Below are 27,633 nucleotides of genomic sequence, written 5' to 3'. Positions count from 1 at the left end.
GAAATAAAACAATGCAAGGGAAAGTCGGGGTTGGTCTTGGAAATCTTGAATAAATTTCCCTCCTGGAACATAGTTTCCCCTCCAACATATAGTTTCATTAGTCAGGACAGTTAATTTAATAATATCCATTAAATATATGCAGCATAAAGTCTTTTGTCTCTTGGGATTTCAGTCATGAAGGCATCACTGGAATGCAGCTGTTTAACCATAAATGAATTTTTGTCTATATTTTAAATTCTTTTTTCCCCAAATTCATTTGAAGTAAAAAAAAACATGCTTGTTGCAGTTTCTCCATCAGAATTATGGTATGTGGTCTTGTGATATACCACGTTCATGGAGCATATTGTTGGATGCAGTGTCACAATGATTGTCATTTTGCTTGAAGTTAGGATGTAAAAGGCACATCTGATCATAGTTCCGTCTAATTAACACCCTCATTGCAGCCAAGATCTCAAAGTTTAAAAGTGTGGCAGGGGGAAGAGAAGCATCTTTGTGTCTGACTTTGGAGCCAGACGCTATCCAGAAGCTTTGACATTCATAGAGGATAAACGGCATTGTCAAGTATGACTGCAAAAGATGATTAAATTGTGTCCACAAAGGATGTGGAGCTGAATGCCAAGTAGGTGAACTTGAATGTCAGCTATGTGAACAATGCAGCCCATGTCTACAAGGTGGGAGGGTGAAAGATCCCAGGTGTCTTTGATTAGTTGCTGGTCTTTGTAGTTCTGGGAGGAGAGTTTGAATGTGTTCCTTTGAAGATGGCTCCTGAGAAAACTGGTCTTTTAGCATGATTATTTCCTCGCCCAGGATCAAGGTAAGCAGGGGCTTTGGTGGCAGCAGAACAGTCATCAGGTTTTAGAGGAACACCCAACACAGTGAAAGTATACACATGGCATGTGCATATTTGGTTTTATGGCTGTGTGAAATGGTTCAGATAAGAATGTACCACCCTGCGCCATTGTCCTGTGCTTTAGAACCAAGATTCTCAGACATCTGTGAGACCTTCAGTCTTCACTTCCAGCCTCCAGGTGGAACTGCCCGAGTGTTTCACCCTGAAACAAAGTGACCCAAAAGCACCTGTGCAAACCAGTCCAATTTTGTAGACACACTATGCCTGGATAACATCTGAGCTTTTGGGCACCAATCTTCCCTCCACATCACAGCTCTGAGTAATGGAAACATTTCTAAAGCCCTAGGAACACTTCAAGTACTCTGTGATACAACTGGATGTGTTTTTTTTTTTCCTTAAAGGTTTATTCACTGAATAAAATGCAGTTTTGGTTAAACTGAAACTGTGTAAACTTTACCTGATGGGTTTGGAGGGATTTTTGAGGGGCAGCAAACTGGATGTGCCTATTTGTCCCCTTGACAGCTTTCAGCCTCTTGATTGGAGCTCTTGCCTGCCAAGCAGGTGATTCAGTTTTTAAATTGATGCTGTTCCACTTTGTATAAATACTTAACTGTTTACTGGGCCAAACAGAGATGAGTGCACAAATGATGCACTAATCTGGAGCACAGTTCAGTGTGAGCTGGGCAGCTCTCTACCCATTAGCAATTAGCCCAATAAAGGTTATCTTTCTCCAGCCTGATGATTAAGGCATTTGACTGGGTAGTTTGAGAGGTAGATTCAAATTCCTCCTCTGAATCTGGGAGCCAAAATTTGAATTCACATCTCCTGTGTCACAGTTGAGGGCTTTAATCACTGCGGTCAGAAGACAGCATATGGGGCTCGATGGGCCTTTTATCTTGACTCAGTCTGGGTGCTCTTATGTTCTTAGGCTGCAGACCATCCTCTCTCTCTAGCCTGCTGAATATTTCAATATACAAAGTGGAACAGCCTACATAGGAGGTTTTGAGAAACAATGAGCCCAGAATAACCAGCAGGTTAGCACATGCACCTGGGAAGGGCAGGAGCTCAGTTCAAGTCCCTGTTCCAGCAGGAGGGTTCAAACCTGGGACTGAGGTCGCAGGCAAGTGCCCTAATCACTAAGCCAAAGGCTTGGATGGACAGCAACACACACATATGCTGTTTGCTGGCCCTGTCAATTTCCAGACAAGTTCCAAACATTTTCAGAACTCATTTTGCTGGATGAACTGAAAAAAACAGGTCCTTACCTAGCTCTCCTGTGTAATGGGTGGGGCTGGAAATATCATCCTTGGTGCAGTGCAAATGAGGTGTTAGGTAATATCGTTGAAGAAGGGAGGAATTTAATATGACTTCAACATCTGCATATAGACAGTCTTATGATTATGGAAACAGGACACTGGATTTCTGTTCCTGGTTCTGCCACTAATGGGCTGTGTGTAAACAAGTCAGTTAATTTCTGTGCGCCTCAGTATCTCCTCTGTGAAATGGAGGTAGTGCATACCAAACTTGCTAGGGATGCTGTGAGGCAGAATTAACTCATGTTTTAAAAGCATTTTTTGAAATCTCTTCTGTGCAATCATGCTGTCTTGATCACTTAGTAGTTTTTAAGTGGACACTTCGATCTTAATATTATGTGGCGGTTATTTGTTTGTTGCAGCTTCTCGATCTATTTATCCAATGGGACTGGTCAACGTATTTGGCTGACTATGGGCAACCTACATGCAAATATCTTCGTGTAAACCCAACGACAGCCCTTATCCTGCTGGAAAAGTGAGTATGGATCAAAACATTCTTTTGATGGTTTCAGCTCTTGTACTTGCTTTAACAAGCAAGGGTGTTTCCAGCAATGCATTTCATTATTCATGGTGCCTGGTCTGTGCTGGTCTTTGGGAAGCTGGGAATTGCTTACTAGAACACATGCCTGCATTTAAAGGGTCACACTTTTTTGCACCCTGGTATGTACAGTGAAAGAATCTCTCTTACAACCAATCCCTCTATTTCACACTAACTGCATTCTAGATATCACCATGCCTTGAAGCAGTTTCTATTCCATATAGGTTTTATACCAGTAGTGTTTATAATTGGAACCTGTATTCCTCTTTATTTTGAGCAGCATGGCCTAATAGTTCATTGTAATGTACAGATGCATGTCCAATGTAGGTATCAAGAGTAGTCTTATAAATGGATACTGTTTAGGCTTTCAAAGCCTTGCATTCAATGACATGATGTTAATGCACAGCAGGGACCCTGTAGGGAAGACTAGTCTGCTTCACCCTAGGGATTCTGTGACTTAAGTTATGGGGAGAGAGAGAGAGCTGCAAGTGGCCATGCTTTGAGGTTTGCCTTGAAGGAACAGCAAGATTTACTTCCATCAGTTCTCGCACTGCCTCTGTGCAACCAGCAAAGAACATGGCCTGCATAGCCCCTGCTATGCACCACCCAGGCATATGCCGACTTGGGTCAGGAATGTTCTCTGCCACTATCTGCCCTAGGTGCCTTTAAAAATCGCAGCTGCAGTGCTGAAAATTGCTGGGTTCAAACTTAGGGTTCCGTTCACCTTACCCGCCTTTGTGTTGTTTTTGTCATCCCCCCCACCGCCAGCATCTTCAAAGGCTGAATTACTTTTGCATCTTGTATCGCAGGGTATCACTCACCAGCCATCTCCAAAAAATATGCAGCCTGGCATCATATGGGTGGGTGTAGCTAATTCCCAATAGAATCAAACTGAGGGTTCATTAAAATTTATAAAGTGTGTTGGATGTATAAAGCACTGTACATAAATACTTAGTGTAAGTCATGGCATGGGAATAACCATCTGCCAAAAGAACTAGGCTCACATTGGGGCAACAGCCGTGGTTTAGCAGGATGCAACTAACCCCCGACAAAGTGATAGGTAAGTGAGAGCTCCAAGGGATACATTAAGTGGCTAAAGTTGAGAGAAAGTAAGGAATCCTCCTCTTGGACAGGTGGGAATTAGTCTGCCTCGTTATCAGCCCTGGGAGGAAAGGGAGGAGAATTCCTTACCCTGGGTACTTACCACACCTCACCCATGGTGCTATTCCGCCTGTGGAGCATTGAACCATCACTTTTCCATGTTGAGTGTTTGTTTCAGAAAGCCACAACGAGTAATTCCACCTTCCAGCGTCACAAAACCAGACTTGTTTTGATCAAGTCTAAGTGAGCTTCACACGTCCGGTGGGTTTGCCAGATGCAGCCCTGTGCATGAGCTAGCTTGGCACATGCCTCAGCTAAGCAGCTGCAAGGCTCATGCTGACATTCAGGTGCTTGGCTCAGCAGCCTCATTTACATCCAACTCCGGGCACCATGTGGATTCTGTGTATATTCTAGCGCTGAATTCGCCTCGTACCGCTAGTCCCTTTGGCTGCTGAAGTGTATACACACTCAGTGATGCGTGAGGAGTTCCACACAGAACTCTAGTTGCTGACATTATGCATGGATGTTTCCTCTCCTCCCCCAGACATCGAGACCAGAATACCCATTACCTGTCTGTAACAAGTTTCGCCAACAGGGTGACTTGACAGTCTGATCTGCTGGTTAATTTTTTAACTTATTTTCATGATTATCTCTTTTCCTAATCACACCTCTTTCATAGGATATCACGAGTGTAAGTATGCTGCTTGTTTGGGCTTTTACATTCACTTTGCAATGAATCCTTTATTGTTAAGTTTAAATGGCGCACTAAACAATCTAAACATAAGCTCTCATTAAAACTGTCCTCTCCCCATCCCCCTCTGTAACCTTATCGTCTCAAATGCACTAAATACAACTAAAAGAGGAGCTTTTACTGTGTTGAGTTTTCCTGGATTAATTTCAACAAAAGTTGACTCAATCTGAAGTGGTATTGGCTGGGGTGGGGATAAAGTTTAACTTTCTTTTATTTTTGTAAATAACTATTATGGCAGCATTGTGCTAGATTCTGTGCAGACACATAAGGAAAGGGACAGTTAATTCCTGAAGCACTGCTTGGCCCCTCAGAAAAAGATTGCTTTTTTCCCCTGCTCGAGTACCACCCTCAATCAAATTTCTCTATGCATGGTTTGGCTTTGCATCTACTACTGCGTCAGGAATTTCCTTCAGCCTGTTGTTGAAATGGATTTGATCCATGAATTCCAGCAGTCTTACCAGAACACTGGTGTCTAACCACATGAGGTTAAGTGAAAACACATATTTAATGACCAAACTCTGCACTCAGTGCTGGCGTGAACTCTCAGAGGCGATTGGCGGGCGTAGAAGACATTTAAAATACAGGAGTTGGCCCTTAGAATTTATGGGAGGCTTTAAAGAAAAGATTATGATTACATATTTCTACTCAGATAGAGGTGAAATTATTTTGTATGCGTGGGTTAGTAGGAATCACGTCATTTACACAGCCCATGTGCTTCAGTTTATGGATTCAGATCTATGTCCAGAGGAAAGAAATCCAGCCACAGATGAGTGGTAGTACAGGCGCCCAGTTTAAATAAGCCTCACTGCCCACAATGTTTTGAATTCAGATAAAACTGCCAAAGGAATGCACAGATGTTTTAAAAAAATCATTACAATGCTGCTTTGTCACTTTTCTAAGAAAGAATAGCCATGGCAAAGCAAAATAGCATGGTATTGCATCAGCAATGATTGCACGTCATCCAAAGGTCCCAGTGTACTATTACACAGCTGCTGGAATCAGAGTTAATTGCGTTATACACCAGACATCTAAGACTCCAATTCTGCAATTGACATCAGTCAGGATCTGCATAGGCTCAAGGGTCTGTTGTTCCAGGACCCAACAGCAAGATTAAAACCTATGTTATCGTATCAGACGGTAATCAAACATAAAACTCAACCATCCCCCCAATATTGCATGTTTTCTTTCTATGCCCTACCTGTTTATACTCCATGTCAGTTAGTAAATTTAAGTAGCACTTTTCCAGTGGCCTGGATTCTGCCATAGATTAGAACAATATACTGTTGCTTTTCTATGTGGTCCCAGGCATGGACTAGGCAAGGCTTTCACACCCTTCCCTTTTCTGTCATTTACTCAAACCTTTGGGGAAATAAGTCCCTTTATTAACATAAAGCTTTCCAGGACATTTGGATCCAGCACCAAACATAAGAATTTGGGCTGATTTGCCTTTGTCACAATAATCATTATGTCGACAACATCGATGAAAACTATAGTTTTATCCATTTTACTTACTGTGGCCCTGGTCCAGCAGTTGGAGTCTGTTTGCAATCACAGTCCTTTTGGACACGTTGAAGGTGCATGGTGTTAATATAAGTGCTAATTGCTCTTTTAAATAACACTTCAAAGCATGAAACTTGAAATCTGTAGCATTAAAAGTATTGTCTCCCATAGCACTTAGGAAGAGTAGCAACATCTCCCATTGAGCTCCCTGATTAATATCATGGTGCTTCCAGCAATCACACTATTTCTTTTAAGATACGCACTATTTGTTTTGCTGAGTAGAATCATCCCAAACTATATAGTTAAGGCACTCCCACTGTAAGCCCCTCTCTTCAGGCACCTAAAACTTAACAATTTCTCTTTTGGAATAAAGGTTGTTCTTACCCTTGTTAATAATTCTAAAGTTTGTGGGATTTTGAATGTTTCAAATTCCACATAGCTTTTTTGTAAGATTGAAGCATGAAAAAATAGTGGATTTTTTTTTTAATCTGTCACAGGTGTTTGAAGAGGCTTGTTTTGTTCTTGAATAACTCAAAAGCCTCTACTTTGGAAAACTGCAGACTTTCCGGGCACTACTACTACTGTTTCCAACTTAGGTGCTCAAAGCTAGAAAACTCAATCCATACGTAGGCAAGTAAATAGGAACTTAACACTTCTGAAAGTCAGATTACAGTAGATCCCGGACTTACGTGGGTGTTGCATTCTTGTGCAACCCCTACATAAGTCAAATGTTGAGCAACTCAGGAGAGCCAGGAAACTGACCAGCGCAGCAGACTGCACCCTGGTCAGTTTCCCAGCTCTGCAAATGGAGGGGAGCCGGGAGCCAGGCTGCCCCCTGGTTCTGGGCTCCCCTCCGCTTGCTGGAGCCAGGAAACTGACCTGGGCTGCTGCCCTGGTCAGCTTCCCTGCTCCTGTCAGTGGTGGCAGCCAAGAGTCAGGATGCCACCCCTGACAAGCGGTTTCTCCACTCTTCTCACGGGCAGCAGCTGCTCCTCTCAGGGGTGGCATCTCGGCTGCCACCCTGACAGGAGATGGGAAACTGACCAGCTCAACAGCACTGGTCAGTTCCACCACTGAGTTGCAACTGGAGAGCGCGTATCTTGGGGGTCTACTGTGCTTTTTTGTCTAATTATAGGCATTGGAGTCTCAAAATGCATGTGACTTGTCCAAGACAATTACCTTCAACAGACCTGGTTTAAAAAGACAAACAACGGTGTTATCATAAAATAGTGGTAGCTTCTTTAGGCCAGCAGGTTAGATTTTCATCTAGTCCAGCAAAAGCAGTGTCTAATACCTTGCATATGTACACAGTCTTGGATGAGATCATTAGTAGGTGTTGATATTTTAAATGCACTAGCTCAGTCTGAACTACCACAGGTATGTCTCCTCTATCTGGACTTTATACCCCCAGCTAGAAAGGTAGAGTACCCTTCCCTGCTTTGAATCCAGTACATTGCAGTCTTCACCTGCTGTTGTAAATGGACATGGAGTAACGCTTTTTTGTCAACTTTAATTGCCTACTTCAGCCGTCAGCAGCCTCCATGTGCCTAGACAATGTGTAACTAACATTTTAACCAGGCGGCAAGGCACAGTGCCCCCTGCGTATACAGGCATGCATGAATCTGGACTTCCGCACGTTGGAAGAAAATGCAGCTGCATCTGTTTCACTTTCTGATGCGCGATTATCATCTCCTCCTTTCTTTGGCAAAACAGATCTAAGCAAGGGAAGGGGAAATGGATGGTTTAGGGATCCGTGAGCCTAGAGAATGTTTTGCAGTAAAGGTACTACATCAGTAAACATTCTGCCATGAGACTGGCTCTTTGTTGTGACTGCACAGTGTGAAGAACAAATCTGTGGACAATTTTGTACAATGTAATGCCTGTGCATGGTGCTGGGTACTGGCTTCGTGTGGGCTTGTTCACCCCCAAACCATAGAAGTTAGAGATGGGAAAGCACCTACATTATCCCTATCTCTCTGGCAATTTAAAAAAAACAAGTAATTTTGCCAAGGATGAGTCAGATATAAACTACTGTGTGAACCGATCTGTCCTTGACAGCCAAGGAGAAGGCAGATGTTGTGTTCTGTAGGAGCTTTTTCTGAGGTGGGGTACCTAGCATTGATGTATACGATGAAGTAACCTGACTGGTTGTTTCCACTCTGCACAGGATGAAAGACACCAGCCGTAAGAACAACGTCTTTGCGCAGTTCCGGAAGAATGAGCGGGACAAACAGAAGCTGATAGACACTGTGGCCAAACAGCTCCGGAGTCTGATCAACAGTCACCATTTGTGAGGGCAATTGGCTGTTTGGGATGAGATTTTGGGATTTCAGGCCAGTGCTAATCCCTGCACTGCAGCCTCCCTACACCTGGATTTGGGATTCTTGTTCAAAGAGAATATATGTATTTTTTTATTCACATGTATAATATTCATGGAACCTACCCTTATGAAAAAATGTTGCTAGGTAAATAATCAAGTGATGATATTGCGGCATTGTTTGCACTGCTGCAGTGAAGGGTGGTATCACGTATTCCCATAAGCTCCTATTTTCAGGGGTTTATAACTTGACCGAAAAAGCTGAAACTTGAGATGAAAGTTCATGCCCAGATGATTTTTAACCAGATTCAGAGAATCCATTTGACTTTTGTTGAGTTATTTGAGTGCAGAAAAAAAAATTATATGGGAGCATAATGGTTTCCAATGCTTTTCCTCCGTTCCTGTAGCTCTGATATGCCTTTGCCAATGAAAAGAGTGCAGCTTGTGAGCTCATAATGCAGTGTATTTGGGTACATTTAGGAAGGGAAGGCAAACGTGTAAAACCATCCACTTAGTTTTGTTGATGTGAATGCAAGCTTCTGGCTTAGTCTGCAGACTCTTGGCAGGAGAAGTTCACTAAACAGATCCATCAGGTCTGTAATCAGACCTCCTGAGCAGGGTTGTGTTCCATAATCTGGAATAACTTTAGGAGCTGCTGTTTGTCTTTTTGCAAAGGCAATGTACCTGGAAGAGCTCGAGAGCTGCATCATCATCAGGTGGATTGGAGACAGCCTCGCTATAATTCTCCTGCAGCATGCTGACTGAGTGGTGCCAGTTTTGCACTGGAATGTTACGTTGTGATTCAGCCTAGTCCTGGGACACTAACGTTGCAGGGGAGAAAATCAACACTCTGCAAAGAAGCGTGAGGACACCATGCCCCACTTTTGCCTTTCTCTGCAACTCCATTCAACACTGTCTCCTCTCTTCCCCCTTCCTGAATGTTTGGAGGGACAGCCTGGTGAATCTCGTCCGTTTGCTCAGTGCTCTCCACAATCTGATATTTGCAGCGCGCAGGGCACTGCCGTTAGCATAACTCCTGGCAGAGAGTTGGACAGACTCATGAACACTCCCGAGTTGTATGGAACTCCAGAGCACTCCACTGAATATTCAAGCTCAGATATCCACTTGACTAAAAAGTGCCTAAGGGCAGAAATCTCCTCTCTTGTCTGTAGCAAGTAGCTGTTCTGTATTCCGCCCTCCTCCTCTGGAGTGTTCTGTACAGAATTTATGCTGGCAAGAAAATGCTCTCTGCCTTTTACCCTTACCTTGTATTTACCCACTAGACTGTAACTATTCTTGGGGTAGGGGGAGGACATAACCAGTAAGTCCCTCTTTAATATCAAATCCAGATGCAAAAATATTGTTGTGTTAGGGAGTCCCTTTTCTGTAGGAGCAGGCATGCCAAGCTCAACATTCGCCTAAACCTACTAGCATTACAGGGAGCCGTTAACATCTCTAACGTGTACATAGCCACAAAAGTAGCACTGCTTCAACACCGAAATAAGCATAGTGCGTTTTTTTTTTACGTCGGTTTAAATGAGCGGGGTTGTTTTTAATCACACTGCAGTTATTTTTGGAAGAAACCAATGCACCTTTTCTAGCTGTTGGGGGAGAGATTGAGTTTTGCCCCCTTCGCCCTCCAATCTTCACATCATGCAGGTGGTGAAACTTGTTGAACTATAATGCGGGATGCATGTTGTTGTTAGTGTATGAAGGGCTGGCTGGCTCTCTGGGCCACACACAGTCCCTGCTTTGACCACGGGTGGGGATGAATTGTTGCCTTTGCATTTCCTGGTGGCCATGCTAGTGCCACTGCCCAACATGTGGACAAGGAGGTTCTTTTGTGTTTGTCTTTCATAATGCCGTTTTTCCCCTCTGTTCCTTGGCAATGTGTTCTTTATGTGGGTACGTGGTACTTGCACCTGAATGTCAATAGCCATGTTTGTAAGCGGTGAACTTCTGCTACTGTCTACATCCAAGTGATGGGATAAGGATGCAGGGTCTTTTTCATAGTCAGGAGGGCTGTGTACTGGCATTTTCCTTGTATTTCCTTTTTGAATATAGCTTAAGCCACCTTTGAAAAACAGGTTCTAGAGGATAGTGAAAGCAATGTGGGTGAGCTGGTAATTGGCATGGATGGAAAGGGATCTGTGAGCCCAAGAGTTGCTCTGCTAGCAAATGCTTTGCACGAGCACTGGGGATACAGATGTGAACTGAATTGTTTCCCCATTCAGTCTAACTCTAAAGTGCTCCACTTTGTCATGCTCCAACCTGTCAGCAGTGAGTTCAGTTCTGTGCCTTGTTTCTTTGCATTTTGACACAAACTCGTACCAGGCCCAACAAGCATGTGAAGGTGATGGAACCTTCAAACCCAGTTTCTCCCACACCAGAAGAGGTTGCATGCAGCCTCCTCTGCTTTGGCAAGCTCCTAGGTTAACCTGGCTTGAGGAGAACAGCTGAGAGGCAGTGTCTCCTCAACCCACCCACCTGCAAAGCCTTGATTGGTTGTTAACAGCTAGACAGACAGCTCTGTCTCCAGGGGAGAGTCTGCAGCAGCTCTGGTCCCAGGGTGCTGCTCAGTGCCAGGGGAGAATTCACAAGTTTCTGGGACAAGGTGATGTACAATGGAAACTCCTCTTAGCTGAGCTAATGAGAAAAGGGAAATAGTAAAACAAAATCTAGTGGTAGGGACAGAAGCCTCCTGGTTTCCTAGCAAATGCAGGAAGTGTCAGCAGACACATTACGAGTCACAGCTCCCGGTATTCCTACAAAGCTCAGTCCCATCAGTATCAAAACCAAATGAAGAAGGATGTGTATTAGTCCTTCCACAAATGGAAAGGGCAGGTTTTTCCCTTGTGGGATGCTGTCACGTCCTGCAGGGCCATGAAAGGGATGCTGCTTGGATGCCGCAGAGAGAGGACAGGTGGAGATATCTGAGGGTCAAACATTCATCAGATGCGAGATAAACATCCTGCAATAAAATTAACATCTAGATTTTTATTAAAAATATCAATGCTGGGAAAAAAAGGAAGGATTGAGTCCATAAGGCACTTAAGGGTGTATTAGCAAGCACTTTGAAAATCCTTCAGATTTGTGCTGCTGTTGGCAGCAGTATAACTGAGCATGAGCAAGCAGAGCAAATAAGGTGCACTGGCATTTCCAGTTTATTTGGAAGAGGACAGACTGTCCAACACAATTTTTAATTGCGTATGTCAGCCCCTGACTTCACTGCTGGGCCAGGTGTAGGTTTGGATGCTGGTGGTGATTTTTTCCTCCTCTCCTTGTTAAATGAGGAGGAGTGGGAAAGACACTCTCGAATGTGCAACTCGGGCTGGGAGCTAGTGGAAGGCGATTATGCTGAAGGAGGAGATGTTAGCTAAGAAAAGCTGTGAGCTGTTAAATGCATGCTTCAGGCTTTAAAATTCAGAGTTATTCCCAGGCATAGCCTCCATTTTCCACTGAGAGGTTCCACTTGGTGCCCTAATTAATATAAAAAGCAAAGTAAACTGAATCCCTGAGCCAAACCTTCCATGACCTGAAAGTGGGGTCTCTGTCCTGTCTCCACCAAGCTCAGTTTAAAGAGGAATGAACTCGCCTGTCCAGCTTTAATTTCCTAGCTCTTCAAGCTCTGCTTGGAAGGGCCGTGCAGAACGCCTGGACCGGGATCATGTGAACTGGCTCTAGTGTTGAAGATATTTTGCTAGGAAAGCAGCCCCCACCAACTGGGAGATTCAGAGAGTCTCTGATTTCGGGAGGTCAAATGCCTAACCACAAGTCACTTAACGGGGATGAAAAATGGAATTTTGGTGCTCTGTTCCTAATTAACTTTTTGTTCCAAGAGATGCATTCCTGGCCCTTCAAAATAAAAGGAGTCTTTTAAACAGATTGCTTTGAAAGCTTTGGAAGATGTTTAAAATCCCCTCTAACTCTTACTAATGATTTGTATCCTCTGATCCGGATGGTAGTGCTTATGAGGGAAAGAATATTATAAATGTACAATATGGGCTAAGAGCAGAATCCCCCACTCTGATAGATCCATGTCCCTCTCCAAACAGACAATGCTGCTATTAATGTATGCATGTATGTATATGAACATCCCTTAGTCTTTTAAACAGTCCTATTAGAGAAGACAGGGTTAATTTTTCCCCTGCAAAGATGTCTAAGTACCTGTTGACCATTCTGCTGCCTAATAAGTACCCATGTCTCTTCTTTGTAAACAAGTGACACACTTCTGACAGCCTATGCATTGAGAATAGGTTTTATATTTTCTTTAATGCACTAACTTACAGACTTTGTATACCAGTGTGTAGGGAAGGATGGTGTTTATTGTGTGTGTGTTCTTTCTCTAGTGCTGGAGTTAAAGTCATAAAAGCTCTTAGCAGTTTTGCACTTTGTTTAGTATCTGACTACAGTTCTGTTCTCCAGGAGAAAGCTGTCCATTACATTGTTCTGTGTGCGTGTGTGTGTTAAAAGCTAGGCTGTCTGCATAGAGATGAAAATGACTGTGTTAGTGAATGTTGGATCTGCTATGTTGGACATTTTTGTGTAGTTCTAAAACTGTGAGACACTAAGACGCATTCAAAGCTGATGCTTTGATGGAGGCATTGCAAGTACTGCCAAAGACTCCGTGTGTGGATGGATGTCTAGATGGAAGGGTGTGGTAACCCCATCCAAAATCTGCTAGCATGGATCAGTAATCTTGGCCTTTCAAGACTTCTCTGTTCCCTTTCTGATGGTTCAGTTGGAATGAGTGGTGAGTTGGCAACGGGAGTTATTGTCAGCTCCCAAAACTGTACAGATTAAACGAAGTGGGTGGAACTTTTCTCAAGCAGTGGCTAGTTCTGCCCCATTTATCTGAACTTTGCCATTATCTCCAGTTTGTGTCTTTCCTAACTTCTGAACTCCCTTTCACTCACTACCTGGCTTTTTCTAGTTGGTTCCAGTAGTAGAACTTGCAAGGAGACTGTGCAATGGAAAAACGACCATTTTCCGTTTATCTCATGCAGGGGCTTGACCAGTTTAATTAGACATACACCTGATCAAAGAAGAACATGGTCCAAGGCTTAGCTTATTCACCCTCACTTTCTGGACCAGTTTCCACATGCCCATGGGATACCAAATGGTCTTTGCTCACCCTCCCATGATGGGCTGTGAATGGTGTTTCATCCCAAATCTTGGGAGGCAAAGGGAAGGGTTTTATAACAAAACCTTTAAGTGAACATCTAATTGATGTGTCTGAGGTGGGAAAGACTCTTCATCTTTCAACCTGAGAGTTACTTTCATGGGGTGTGTCTTTTAACTGAGAAGAGTGGATGGATGTCTTTATTTGTGTATGTAAGGAGTGAAGTACTCACTGGAAGAACACTAGAGTAAGGGATTGGCATAGATTGAGTCCCACATCTGTTTAGTAGGTTTATTGCTGATGCTTCTTGTTTTATAGATGATTCCTTCTCTCCAAGGCCCTGACTTAACTACAGAATTTTGGGGGTTATAATGTGGCTGTGAAAAGTTAGGTTAGCTAGTTCCAGTTGGGTTTAATAACAAGGAGCTGAGATGATGCATCTGTTACAGGTGGCCATTTAGCCCTGTCTTTGCCCTTGTTCGACACACGGGCCTGATTCTCCTTTCCACTAAGACCCCTTTAAGCTGCCAGAGTGGCATAAAGAGGCCCTGGCATAACTCAGATTCTCACCTATGAGACTCTAAACCAGCCTCTGACTGCTCTAAATTTAAAGGGACCCATACTGCGCTTAGTGTTTGTACTTCATCAGGAATTACACCTGCACTGAATTGCTTTCTAACTTCGCTTGTCACTGATTTTACCTACTCCGCCCCACACACCCTCAGTGTCCATGGGCTGTTTCTATTGCCTTTACAGGCAAGGGGTGGGAGGGGAGGTTTATTTTATAACCTAATGTGGTAAAAACAGCTTTTTTTGCACAAGTCCTTGCACAATAAGGGGAATATTTAGGAAATTGGGTTTAACTTTAAAGGGAACTTTTTTTTTCTTAAAACTCACTAGCAGAGCTACTGATTAAAAATGGACTGCATGGTTTACAAATTAAAATGCATTAGAACTTAGCATGTTGATTTCAACTGTACATTTATCTTATTGTAACTTCTATTAAATAATACATCATATAAATCTGGTTAAACATGTGTTGCAGTTCTGTGTGTCCATTAATTTTGGTTACCAGGCAATTGACTGTATGAACTGTGGGTGAATTACGCACACAGAGCTGCGCTGAGAAGGCCAAACCACTGGTCTGGGAAATGACGATGGGTGATGGCTCACTTTGACATAGGGCAATGTTTCTCAAACTGGGGTCCACAGGCCCCACTGCAGAAATACTTCCCCTTCTTCCCAATGTCTCCTGCGCACCAGGGAGCAGCTATTCAGCTGGAGGGACTGGTAGAGTGGCCAGGCATCCAGGCTGCTTAACTGCTCTGGCTGCACACAGCTCCTTAGAGTGGCCACTAGATCCCTGTGGCCCCTAGGTGGGCTACACCTGGTAACCATGCCCAAATGTCAGCAATGTGGCCCCCATTGACCAAGCGCTATGACCCATGGCGGCTGCAGATGAGGTGCCTGCAGGCATGCGAGCAGCATTCAGAGCCTCCCCTCCCAGAGTCCACTCAATTCCCAACATCCCCGACTGCCTACCTAGACCACTCACCTGTACCCAAACCCCTCCTGCCTGGCTCCACCCCAGAGCCTGCATCCCTAACTGGAGCTCTCAGCCCCTTCCACACCTCAACCCCCTGCCCCCGCCTGGTGAAAATGGATGGAGGTGGGGGAAAGTGAGCGAGGGCAGAGCCTCGAAGAAGCGGTAGGACTGGAGAGCCGCAAAAAAATTAAATGAAAATGAGCACCCCTGCGTTGCTGAAGTTTGAGAGCCACTTACCTTGAGTCTGGCTTCCGTTTTCTCTCCTCTCTTCACTGTGTCCGAGAGCCCGACTTGCAGTATCATCTGTATCCCGGTGAAATGTGATTCCATGCTTGTGCATTGTGGTCTGGTTCCTGGCTGTTTGACTAGCTGTGGCTGCTGTGCAGAGGACAACGTTCTGCCTGAAAACTCCCCCTAGATAAGAGAAGAGCTGAGGCCAGGGGAGGTGTTTGCAGGTGCTTGCTGGCATGAGGTGACATGTGGATGTTCACCTGGGTCTTCTGAGTCCCAGGTTCGTATCCTAACTACTGGACCATCCTTCCTTTCACAACACTCAGGTCACACCAATGGCCTAGCTTGTCGTGGGGGGCCCACACTCACACGATCCTTCCCCTCTTAGCTTAGTGCTACTGGTTGGAGCCCACCAGAAAGTGACATGTTGTGTTGCCTGTGGCTGCTACACATTTCACCCTTCACCCCCTGAAGAAAGTAACTCTTGCTGTAGGTGAACATCTAGTCCATCTTCCACAGACTTTACATACATCCTAGATGTCGCGTGTTGTGTTATGGGCCGTCTGGATGCATAGATGATTGGTAGTGGGCTGCCTGAGCCAGACTAGAATCCACTTCAGTCTCTCTTCCTGAAGAACCTAGAAATTGCCAGGCTGGATCAAACCCAAGATCCACCTAGCCCAGTATCCCATTTCTGATCGTGGCCAGCACCAGGTGTTTCAGAGCAAGGTGTAAGAACCCCGCAGTAGGAATTGTAGTGTAATCTGCCCTTACAATGATCTCATCCTGGTCTTGGATAGCTAGAGATTGCTTTCAGTCCTGGAATACAAGGTTTTAGCTCTCTTCTAACAGTCTTGCCAGCTGTAACAATTGTAACTTAGCCGTCTAAAAGTGCTATCCCTCCTAATATGGCCGGGTTCTTAGCCTCAGCAACATCCCTTGGGCTTTGCAAGGCCCAGAGGATAAGACATAGCCCAAATCCTTTTTGTCGCTGCAGTGAGCAGTTGTGACTCCAAAAACATTCCAGCATCTGCCTAGGAGGAAGTAGCCAGCTGTTTTGTGCAGGCACTCCTCACAACAGAACTTGACTGTATGTCTTTAATTTCTGAGAGTTTTCTGCCTTTAGATTTTGTTATATTTGATTTCTGTACATCCCTCTCCCCCGCCCCCATTTCAGCAGCTGTAGGACTCTTTAAAAACCCCTGCACTACACAAGTCATGAGTGAATATTCTGGTATACACCAACCTGCTTATACTAATCCCCTAGACTGATGAAATAGATAAGCTGCACAGCAAATAACTTCCATCGTTGGCCAGCTTAAACTTCCCCCAAAGGCCCAATAAACATGAGAGTCTTGCTCCATGTCCTGAAAGTCTGCAAGCCTCCACTGTTCAGCAGATCGTTGAAGTATCTGCTTGTCTTGAACTCAATGGGACTTCAGCGCTAAACACAGGCTTATAGGCAGTGCTGAGTCAGCCTCTCATAGGCTATAATAAAGGGAGGACAGGGGGCTTCCAGAATGCGGGCCCTTTAAAATCTCTTGGGCTTCCTCCAGCAAAACTGGCAGTATCCCCTGCTTCATCCCAGCATAGTCCATGTATTTGTTGGACTAATGGGTATTATTCATGGGACAGAATCTTGCAGGTGGAACAAAGACCTTGAGGCCCAATGAGGGGAAGGAAAGCAGAGACTATCTGCCCTCTTATCTCTTGCTTTAGTGGCTGGGCTCAGGTTACCCTTCCCTTTGTGCCCAGCTTGCTAAAACCTGCTGCTCTGAGTCCATGATGTTGTCATCTGATGTGCAGCTGTTATGATGGTAATTTGGGGCCATCCGATACGAGACCAGAACTCTTCTCTCTGAGACTGAAAAAAGGCTCTCAGCCCATCTGGGATATCTGACCTCTTCCTTGGATTCTCATCACAGGGCTTCCAGTGAGAAGCTATGCAGGCCAGGTACCAGCTGCAAATGCACTTTAGTGTATATAGTATCTTCTGAAGCTAGTGCTGCACCTTTATTTATTCTAACACTCTGCCCACTTACAATGTCTTCCTCCCCCCTCCATGAGCTCTTTTTTCTTGCCTTATGTGGAAGTTTAACATAGTTTGGTTTTTCTTTAGAGTCTTCCAGCCCAGGTTCTTGAAGTGGTTCCCAAGTATGAGTGGGTTTGGCTTCCCAGACCTGCTGTGATCAAGGAAGGTGTCATTGTGCAGGAGAACTGGGACACAGAGAAGTGAGCTGACCCCAGGCCCTGCAAGAAATCTGGGGCAGAGCCTAGGAATAAAACCTAGGTCTCCTGTACTGGGCTATAAAGAAGACCTGCAAGGATGAGGAACGGCAGAGGCCCTTCCATTTGGTGCTGCTGAAGGATAACAGCAAAAGGGTTTTGTATGTTCTTTTTTTTTTAAAAAGAAGAACTTAGCAATTCTGGTTCTGTCTATCCTGGAAAACTCTGAGGAGTCAGAAGAACTTGTGAGATTATCACACTGCAGGAGGCTGAAAGCCAAAGACTTAAGAGGGAACAGACATTTATTTATCTCCAATGCCTAATTAACATTTGGGAGAACCAGTCTCTTTGTTTTAAAAAAAATTGCCACCTTCACCTCTTTTTTGAAGATGTGAGAGCCCATAATAGATCTTTCCAGGGGCCACCAAGAACTCCAGAGCAGATCAGACTTGACATTTCTTATGATAATATAGCAGCAGGAAAGGAGAGCTGCTTTTGGGGGGGCAAGGTGGAGGATTGAGGTGGAATCCCCTTTTACGGTGTCTCTATCCTAATCTTTGTGAACAGGATAAGACACAATCGGTTTAAAATGCAGCAAGGGAGGTTTAGGTTCTACATTGGGAAAAACTTCCTGTCATGGTGGTTAAGCACTGGAATAAATTGCTTGGGGAGGTTGTGGAATTTCCATCATTGGAGATTTTTAAGATCAGGTCAGACAAACACCTGTCAGGATGGTCTAGCTCAGTGGTTTCCAACCTTCTCACTAGTGCAGACCCCCAATCATCCCCCCCCAAACTGTTTGGAGACACCCATCAAAGCTAATTCTATTTTTATGATCATTTTTATTTTTTACATGGACCCCCTGGGGCTCCACAGAGCCCAGGTTAGGAGCCACTGGTCTGCATTAGTGGTGAGTAGCCTGTGGCCCCCAGATCCCCAGTCTGCCCTGCTCCCCCATGTGCCTCTTGTGCACTAGGGCACTGCAGCCTTGTCCTTCCCTGCTTCTCCCCCAGGGAGGAGCCACGAATCTCCTGATTCACCCTCCAGCCCTGCTCCTCCCCATCCCTGCCAGAGCTGGAATGCCGCAAATCAGCTGTTTGTGGCTGTTCACACTGGGAGGGCGGAAGTGTGAGTCATCAGATTTGTGGTGCTCCATAAGTGGTGGGAGGACCGGGGGGAGTGGGTAGGTGTGGGGCTCCGGTGTCCGAGAGGCCAGGGCGGGGTGAGGGACAGAGAAGAGGTGCACAGGCCCAGTGCAGCCCATTGAGATGGAGACAGCCATTCATGCAGCCTACTTAGGACATGTGGTTGCCCATCGTTGGTCTGAATGGTTCTTGATCTTGCCATGAGTACAGGGAACTGGACATGAAGACCTGTCTAGGCCCTTTCCAGTCCTGTGATTCTAACAGTCATACAGAAGCACCAGTGGTCACAGACCTCATCTTTCCAGAATACATCGCCAGTCCCCCTAAACCTCAAGCCTGCTTTTTCTGATCCAGCTCAGTGGGAACACTGAACCCAAGCATGTGGCCTGACCCCTCCTACACTCTACAGGTGTTCAGATCTACATCCAGGCTCCCTGGCCTTGGCCTCCCATCCCACCTTCCCCCAAGCCCACCCAAAGGCCCTGGTGAGGATTCATACAAGGCATGTATGGACGGCAAGGCTATCCAAAGCATTGGGAGGGCAATAAACCCTCCTGCTTCCAGACAGACTCTCAAGTCTAAAACTCCATTACAAAAGTTTTTCCTGTAGAGGAGCTGGGCCCAGCCTCTGTCAGAGACAGGATACAGGTTAGATGGGCCCTGCTCTGGTTCAGCTGAACAGTCTCTATGTTTCAATTTTGAGGGCAGAAGAGCTACCTGTGGTGGCTTGTTTTCCTGTCTGGCCAGGAGGTTGTTGGGTGTGTAAGTCTGTGCCTGGTTTCTAACCTGATCACCATGGTGTTTGTATCCCAATGATTTTGGGTTTTGTTTTTGGTTTTGTTTTTTTTTTGTTTTTTTTTTTTACTTCTCCCCCTGAATAGGCCCCTTTGGCTTGCACGTTTCAGACCAAGCCCCCTTACCCTTTCTTGCCAGCTCATTTCAGAGGTGGTGCTGTTCAAGGTGAGGAGCAGCAAGCTGCTTCTTGCTCCCCAACCACATGCATGCTGAACTGCAGACGCTTAGCAGAGCCTGCCTTCAGAACTTCCCGGCACATTGTTATCCAGCAGTCACTCCACTGTTCCGCTGATAAGAGAAGCTCTTCCTATTGTTTGATCCATTGTTTCACAATGCTGGTTCCAAGAGGCAATGGCCCTTTAACTAGCTCTGCTACCCCACCCTTATTACCCACTTATGCTATGGGCGGAAGCCAAGTTTCGCTTCACCAAACAGTTCGGTGGTTGCTTCAATTATCTTTTTGCAGTAAACAAGGATGATTGGATCCAACTCAGTCAGCTGAAGTACGTGGCTGCCTTCAAGGAATCTGCATTTTGAGCCCTGCTTTTCTGTGATTAAATCTGTGCTCGCAGATGGGAAAAATTCTGAATCTGAAATAAGCTTTTGAAGCCAGAGCTGACATAATGGAAGCCAGAGGTTCTACCCTCTTGTCAGAGCTCTGCTGATATTTAGTGTTGCAGTTTGCGTCATTGGTTTATCGTCCTTTCAATATGATGATTATATTAATATCTCTGTCTGGCGTTATTGCCATAAGAGATTAGATTCCATAAATGTATTTCAGCTCTGTCATTGTATATGTGATATACTCCATTTCTGTAAGGCGTTTGACTTGGTACCACACAATATTTTGATTAAGACACCAAAGAATACAAAACCAACGTGATGCACATTACATCAATTAAAAACTGGCTAACTTGTAAGCCTCAAAATGAACTGGGGACTCATCATCCATTGGGGATGTTCAGTGTGGATGCTGTAATTACCAACTCTTGTCCCTGTGCTATTTCATGTTTTCTGACCTCATAGAAAAAAAAAAAGATCTCTTGCAAAATTTGCAGGTAGCACAAAGATTGGTGGGATGGTAAACAATGACACAGACAGGTCACTAACACAGAGCAGGCTGCATTCAGGCAAACAGTGTTTTTCACTATGGCCCAATGTAAATGTAAGCCATCTAGGACAGTGGTCAGTTCACAAGACACATGGGGCTCAATGGGGTTCCATGCGGGGCTGTGGGACATTTTATTTGCCGTTGCCCATGCACAGTTACCAGATTCCATTGAGTTCTGCCCACATCTTTTTCCTGCCAGTATTACTGAGGTGACATGCATAAAGTCAGGGCACGTGAAGTGAGGTACTTGCTGACTCCACATGTGAGAGCCATGTGCTCCCTCTGCATTCAGGCTGAGTGCTGTTATGGTTCAGTCAGCACAGTCTGCAAGTGTAGGTACGCACGCACCCTTAGCAAAATTACCCTATCTTGGGAGACCATCCTGCTAAAAACAATCTTGAGGGCTGCTGAGATGCAGGGTCGCTTACGTGGCCCGCTGTCTAGCCTAGGTTACCTGTTGCTGATCTAGGAGCAAAGAATACAAACCATGCTGTGCCGGGAAAGATAACGGAACAAATAATTAAGGAATCTGCACGCATCTGGAAGAAGGTAAGGTGATAGGTAAAAGCCAGCATGGATTTGTAAAGAACAAATCATGCCAAACCAATCACTTCCTCCGTACTGTCTGATGTGGGTGCATGCACCTGAATAACTGAGATGTTGAACAGTTTTGCTTCAAATCTCGCTACCATCATTCTTGCACAATACTTCCGTTCTGATGTCTGCACGTCCCAGAGGATATTGATAAATTGGTGAGAGAGGAGAGAATATCCAGGAGAACGATGAAGGAATTGGAAATGCATTTCCATGCATTTCAGAGAGAGGGTCAAGGAGCTGCATCTGTGTAGTTTAACCAAGAGAAGACTAAGCTGTGACTTGAGTCTACACAACCTGCCTGGGGATCAGAAATTGGATAGTAGAGGACTCTCCATTCTAGCAAAGGTATTGCAAGCTCCAGGGAATGGAAGTAGGACCTAGACACATTCAGTTTAGAAACATCACAAAATTTAACAGTGAAGGTAATTAACCATCTGAACAATTTGCCCAGGATTACGGTGGATTCTCTATCGCTGGAAATTTTTGAATCCAGATAGGGTGTCTTTCTAAAATGTGTGCTTGGATTTCTCCAGGAATTATTGTGCAGGCATCTTCTGGCTCGTGGTGTACCCGGGGCTGGACTATATCATCATGGGGGCTCCTCTCTGGCCTTAGAATCTGTAAACTGAGTTGCCACTGACCCTTGTCATGGGGCAGGTTGCTCCCTCTCGCTCTTCCTCAGTTTACCTTGCTGTGGGAATAGTGTGAGGACTGACTGATTTACACCTGTGAAGCATTTTGAGGCTCTCCTATGAAAGGTGCTTCAAAGGGGCAACGTCCTGTGAGGTGGGAGGCTGGTGGTGATGGGCTGCAATTATTTTTAACAATACAGAGGCCCCAACCAAGAGCAGGGCCCTGTTGTGCTTGGTGCTGTGCAGACATACAGAGGTAAAATACTGCCTGCCATGAAAGTCTCATCACCTGAGCCAGAGGGGCAAAGGGAGGGTGGGCAAAAGCGCAGATTATTACCCAGCATTACAGGTAGGAAAGGGAGGCTCAGAGATATCAGGGTCTGTAGAAGAGTCACAGCTGGGCCACTGATCTCCAGAACTTTAGTGGTCTGCCATTAAGCCATCCTGTCACACAGCAAGCCATGCTTTAACCCCTTGGGCCCAAGAAGGATTAAGGGGGAGGGGTAGTTTTACTCCTGCTATGACAACATCAATGCCTGCACAGTAGCAAGACCCTTAGCCTCAACCTCGTCATCCCTTTTAACCCTGAGATTCCAAACAGGGCCCAGAGCAGAGACTAGCCTGAGCAAAAGATCTCAGCCCCCGGTGGTAGGGGTGGGTGTGGACACTGATGCCCAGAAGCACCTGCAAGCTTGCCTGGTTCAGGCTACAGGATGGAGGAAGTCCTATGCTGAAGCTAGCATGAACCTCTGAATTCTGCTGGGCATGTCACCTGGCCATCACTCGGTGCCCAGTTCCATCCCAAATCTTTCTAGCTCCTGCTGTAACCTGGTTCTGCACAAGCCCCTTCTGCTGCTATAAGAATCACTCGATGATCATCTGTTCTGTTCGTTCCCTCTGAGGCTCTGGGCATTGGCCCCTGTTGGAAGAGAGGACACCTGACTAGACGGACCTTTGGGCTGACCCAGTGTGGCCATTCTTATGTTCTAAGAACAAGAAAAACTCTCTGGAGAGTTCATTTTAATCTTTGGGCTCTCCCCTCTCAACAGTGTCCTACAGCTTCCCTGGCTCAGGCCCTGACACCACCATTCCTCTTGACTGCTAGAGCCACACTAGCTGCCTAGATCAGGGCAAACCACTGCGATTTGTAGAGCTCAAGTTGCTCAGGATGGAATTTTCTGATGGACCCAACATTGGGCATACCGCTGCTTCTCTAGAAATGAAGGGTGGGGGTCAGTTGTCCAACGGGATCTGGGAGGCCCTAGGTTCAATTCCCTGCTCTGACCCTGATTCCCTGTTATGCCCTTGGGAAGTCACTTAGGCAATGTCTACACAGCAGTGTTATTTTGGAATAAGGAAAATCCTTTCTGGAATAGCTTATTCCAAAATGGCACGGCTGCCCACCAAATGCATATTGAAACAGCACTCAATTAGTTCAAAATAGAGCATCCACACACAATAGAGCCTATTTCAGATTAGAGCCCTTGGAAGCACTATAGCTTATTATGAAATAGCTCCTGTTCCCTGTCTACACAGCCCCTCTGCTGCAATATCTATGTCAGAATAGACAGACGCTATTCCTCATAGAGTGACGTTTATTGAATTGGAAATACCCTGGTTGCTATTTTGAAATTATTTCAAAGTAGTGCTTTTGCTGCATAGATGTTCGCAAAGTTATCTTGGAATAGTGGTGGTCATTCCAAAATAACTTTGCTGTGCAAATACACCCCTTGTCTCCCCCAGCCTCAGTTTCCTCTTCTGTACCTGGGGGTAATGGTCCTGCTTGTCTCTCAGCAGGGTGAAGATTGTAACTACACTAAAGCCTGGACAGAGCTCAGATACCCTTATGATTGGCCTGTGACAAGAGTGCTAGAATTAGCAACTAGCCCAGCCCGTGAGGCACTGTTTAACCAGCGAGTGCCCTGGGGGTAATGTGATTAAGGAGAGGTGTTGCCCCTTACCAGATCAGATTGGGGCTGGGTAGCTAATGAGCCCATTAAGAAGGAGATTGGATAAAAGAGCCCATGGAGAATGTGCAGTGTAGAGAAGCAAGGGAGAGAAAGGCAAGCAGGGCCTGATGAAAGGGTTTTCCCAGGGAGTTGCTTTCCTCACCCCCTTGAGAAGACAAGGGTAGTAAAGCGGATAACATTGTAAATGTGCCTGTGCTGGTGCATAACAGAGGAAGAGTGAAACACTACAAAAAAACTGCAAAGTGGTAGCTACAAAAGGGGAGGTCTCTGAATGCTCTGCATGAAGCTAAGAGCTTGCAGAGGTCCCTGGCTTGGGAGCTAGGTGCGGATGAGAACGGAAGAGCATATCTGTTCGCCTGGGATAACGTTGTCTCGGGTTCCTGAAAAAGACCAATGTCAGCAGCAGTTTTGCTACTCATTTCATTTCACCACAGCACACCAATGGCCATGTCTATCAACAGGAGCCATCTTAAGTCAACGCATCTCCCTCCTGGCCCACCTGCTATCCTCCAGTGCTTCGTCCAGTCCATTCTCCGTGACCCAACTGATGAAACTCCTTCAGTTCGGAAGTTTTCTCCTGACCAACTTTTGGTTCCTCAGTAAGAATTCTAACCAGTCTCTCCCCCTCTTGGACAGCAGGAGGATGTAATGACCATTACCCTACTGGTAAAGTGTGTGGGGGGTGGTGGGAGAGAAACACTTACAGCCTAAAGTATCAGGCAACTGCCAAAGCATGTCTGCTCCTGGAGATCCGAAACATAAGTGAAAAGATGGATCAAAAGCAGGTTCCTGTGGCAGTCTGATTTAATGGCTTACTTAAATTAAGTTTTAATGAGCTCACAAAGCCATCATCTGAAATCATCTCAAGCAAAGTTTAAAGTGGGGGTTTCCTCCTTTCATCAGCCTCAACCCACTTGTTACCTGTGAGAGAAATAAGTAGAAAAAAGGGTGACTAATGGTAGATATCTGTGTTGTGGTGGCATCCAGTGATGCCATGTTGGATTGAGACCCCATTGTGCGGGGCACTGTGAACACACAGAGGCAACCCCAGCCTACAAGATTCAAGTAGGTGATGGGAGGAGGATGAGGCTAGAACCTCCGAGCATGGTGCAAAATTGGCCCAGCTTTGTTAGTCACACAAATTGCTGGTCGTGGTATTTTAAAACAAACCTGAGCTCTGCAGCCAGGATGTGCTGGAACAAAAGTCTGAGAGCTCTGATGTGACACTGATTTTCAGTCTAGCTGGAACATCTTCATAAAGTGCATGGTGAGCAGCGTGATGCTCAGCTGGGTATACAGTCAGAACACACCCTGCTTTTGTTTAAACCACAGGTGTATGTGTGTTACACAATCCAACAGAGGAGATGAGTCGTTATGGCCCTAGCTAAGGCTCTTTAGTTCCAGCTCGTGCTTTTGTGTTCGGAGGTTCTCACTTCAATCTCTGGAGCATCCGCCAAGAGGGCGACTGTTCTATTTGCTCAGGATCTCTGATTGGTTGGAGATGTATCACTTCCAGGACAACGGCAGAACCAAGGAAACCACCAATCCCCTCAGATGGTGGTGTGTGCCTTGGAGGAATGGATTATGTTCTGCAGCCCATGAGCCTCTCACTACTTGAGTTCACAGACCGGGTGTCTTTAGCTTGGGTGCAGTTGGAAAACCAGTGCTCCACATGCTTGGTCACTGCAAGAGCATAAAGCATCATGCTGCAAACAAGGGGTGCATTTTGTATTAGAATCATAGAGAGGGTATCTAGTCCAGCCCTCTGCTCTGAGGCAAGACCAAGGAAACCTAGACCACCCCTGACAGGTGCTTGGTCACCCTGTGCTTTAAAACCTCCAGTGATAGGCATCCCATGGCCTCCCTTAGAAGCCTAGCAGACCATAACTCCCCTTACAGTTGAGAAGCTTTTTTCTAATATCCAACCTCAGACTCCTTTGCTGGACACGGAGAACTCAGGTCTCATCCCAGAAGCCTTCTTTAATTTTTTACCTTTCCTCCAAGGTCAGGTTTTCTACATTTTCACCTGTGGTCTTCCTTCCATGAGAACATCCAGATAAGTCAACCATAGATACATCAATCCCAGCTACACAATTGCTGTAGCTCTAATTGCATATCTGCAATCAATGTTAATGTCTTGTATAGACCTGGCCTTTCATACAACCCTTCTGCTAATGCAGCCTAGAAAGAGTGTATGCTTAAGTAATATAAGGACATCAGATTCTTATGCAGTAGTATTAAATGCCCACTCACTGGGCTGACCTTCCCTACTGAGCTTCCTTTCACCCCAGAGGAAATAACCTGTCTCATATTTCTTTAAGCAAATAAATATCACTTAAATTATCACCCAGGGACTTAGGAGCATGTTCTGTAGCTAATTTTCCTGGCAATCAGCTCTCAGAATGGTGCGTATGGTGGAGTGACCGCTCCTGGCCCAAAACACACCCACTCATAACAAATGGAAGGGCTGCTTGTCAGCTATTCCCAAGGAAATGAGCAAACAGCTACTGTCTCTCTCCACGGCCTCGTGCTGGAGACAGCAGGCAGGGCGCTGATGCCTGACAGCCGGCTTGGATTTATCGTTCTTGTCACTTTCTGCTCGGGGGGGCTGAAAGGGTTTGCATGACCTAGGGCGGTGAGGATGGTTGGAGTGACTGCACTGTCTGTTATGTCCCAAGAGATGCAGACAGACTCTCAGGCCTGGTGAGCTCATGGGGAGTGATTGGTGCCTGTGTGCGTGTGTATCCCTGAGGTGTAAAAGGACTGGCTGGGGAGCAGGCAAAAAGAAAGGCTTCAACTTCCTTAATGAGACATGGGAGAGAAGGCTTGTGCAGCCTCACCGGCTGCCTGAGTAGCACCCATCCTACGGCCCATCCCATTGCTGATTATCAATAGCACGAGGGGGCTGTAACCCCGTTGGGCCCCCATCATGCAGGGTGTGGTACATGCCCCTGGGACTGGCTTTTGCTCCAAGGCCCTGGTTCAGATTGGGCACAATCAACTCCTTGGCCATCCAGTTTGTCCCCACAGGAGGGCCCAGTCCTGAGAACTGCTTGCTTCAGCGGGGAGGGGGAAGATGTTCCTAAAAAATTGAGGCTCTTGCATATTGGATTTTCAGACCCAGCCTCTTAGCTTCTCTTCTTGCTACAGCAACAGCTGGTCCCGGGCGAGGAAGCCACAATTCACTGCCAGTCACTGTGCCACCAACAGCCTGACACGCCCCCCCGCCCCCCCGAACCAGGCTGTCCGGCAGAGGTACATCACCCCACACTGAGCCAGCATGCTGCTCAGAATTGACCTGAGGAAGGAGTGGCGTTCAGGATCTCAGAGGAAGTTAACGATTCATTCCTGTGGCTGCCCCAGCCCGGCCTGTTGCCCTGGCTGCAGGGTAAATGGTACAGGGCTGCTTTACAGCGGCAGAAGCCACGGCTGAGAAGGCTGCGATGGGTTCGTCGTACAGCTTTGCACGCCACGCTGTTGACATAAGGCTACAAGAGCTCTCTGCAGCTGGCCCTCTGAGTGGGGCTATGCCCCACGTGCAACCACTAATCGGGCCAGGCCCCTGGAGAGACCGAGCGCTCACGTCAGAGACGTCTGTGGTTGAGGAGCCAATCCCAGCCTTTATGTGAGCAAGCGCCAAAGCTCGGCCCCATGTCGCTTTACTGCTGAACCTCCCACTACCTGTCAGCGGCTTTGAACTTGCCTGTAGGCCATGTGTCTGCTCAGGATGGTGCAGTCTGCCTCATTGTGTCCCGGCTCTGCCCCGGCTGGTTGCCCTCTTTCTGGATCTGTGTGGCAGGGCCTCTGGCCCCACACCTCGGCTGAGGGTTTTCCAGTTGCCCTCAGGTCTCTGTGGCCTAGTCTATGTCCCCTCAGTCAGGCCCCATG

The 27,633-nt window shown here is 46.0% G+C and overlaps 1 protein-coding gene across 2 annotated transcripts in view; it reads left to right on the top strand.

Moving 5' to 3' along the window:
• EXOC6B (exocyst complex component 6B) overlaps nt 1-14,510 on the top strand; it is a 458,226-nt gene extending 443,716 nt beyond the window's left edge. For both annotated transcript variants that reach the window (XM_074992199.1, XM_074992198.1), the window contains 3 exons: nt 2,526-2,638; nt 8,221-8,343; nt 9,046-14,510. In XM_074992199.1, the coding sequence (XP_074848300.1) occupies nt 2,526-2,638; nt 8,221-8,343; nt 9,046-9,112 (303 nt within the window). In that variant the 3' untranslated portion in view covers nt 9,113-14,510. The remainder of the gene's footprint in view (nt 1-2,525; nt 2,639-8,220; nt 8,344-9,045) is intronic.
• The last annotated feature ends 13,123 nt before the right edge of the window (nt 14,511-27,633 follow it).

Source organism: Carettochelys insculpta, chromosome 4, assembly GCF_033958435.1.
Source record: "Carettochelys insculpta isolate YL-2023 chromosome 4, ASM3395843v1, whole genome shotgun sequence".
NCBI lineage: Eukaryota > Metazoa > Chordata > Testudines > Carettochelyidae > Carettochelys > Carettochelys insculpta.
Note: the sequence above shows the minus strand (reverse complement) of the source record. Positions and strands in the feature narration are given on the sequence as shown.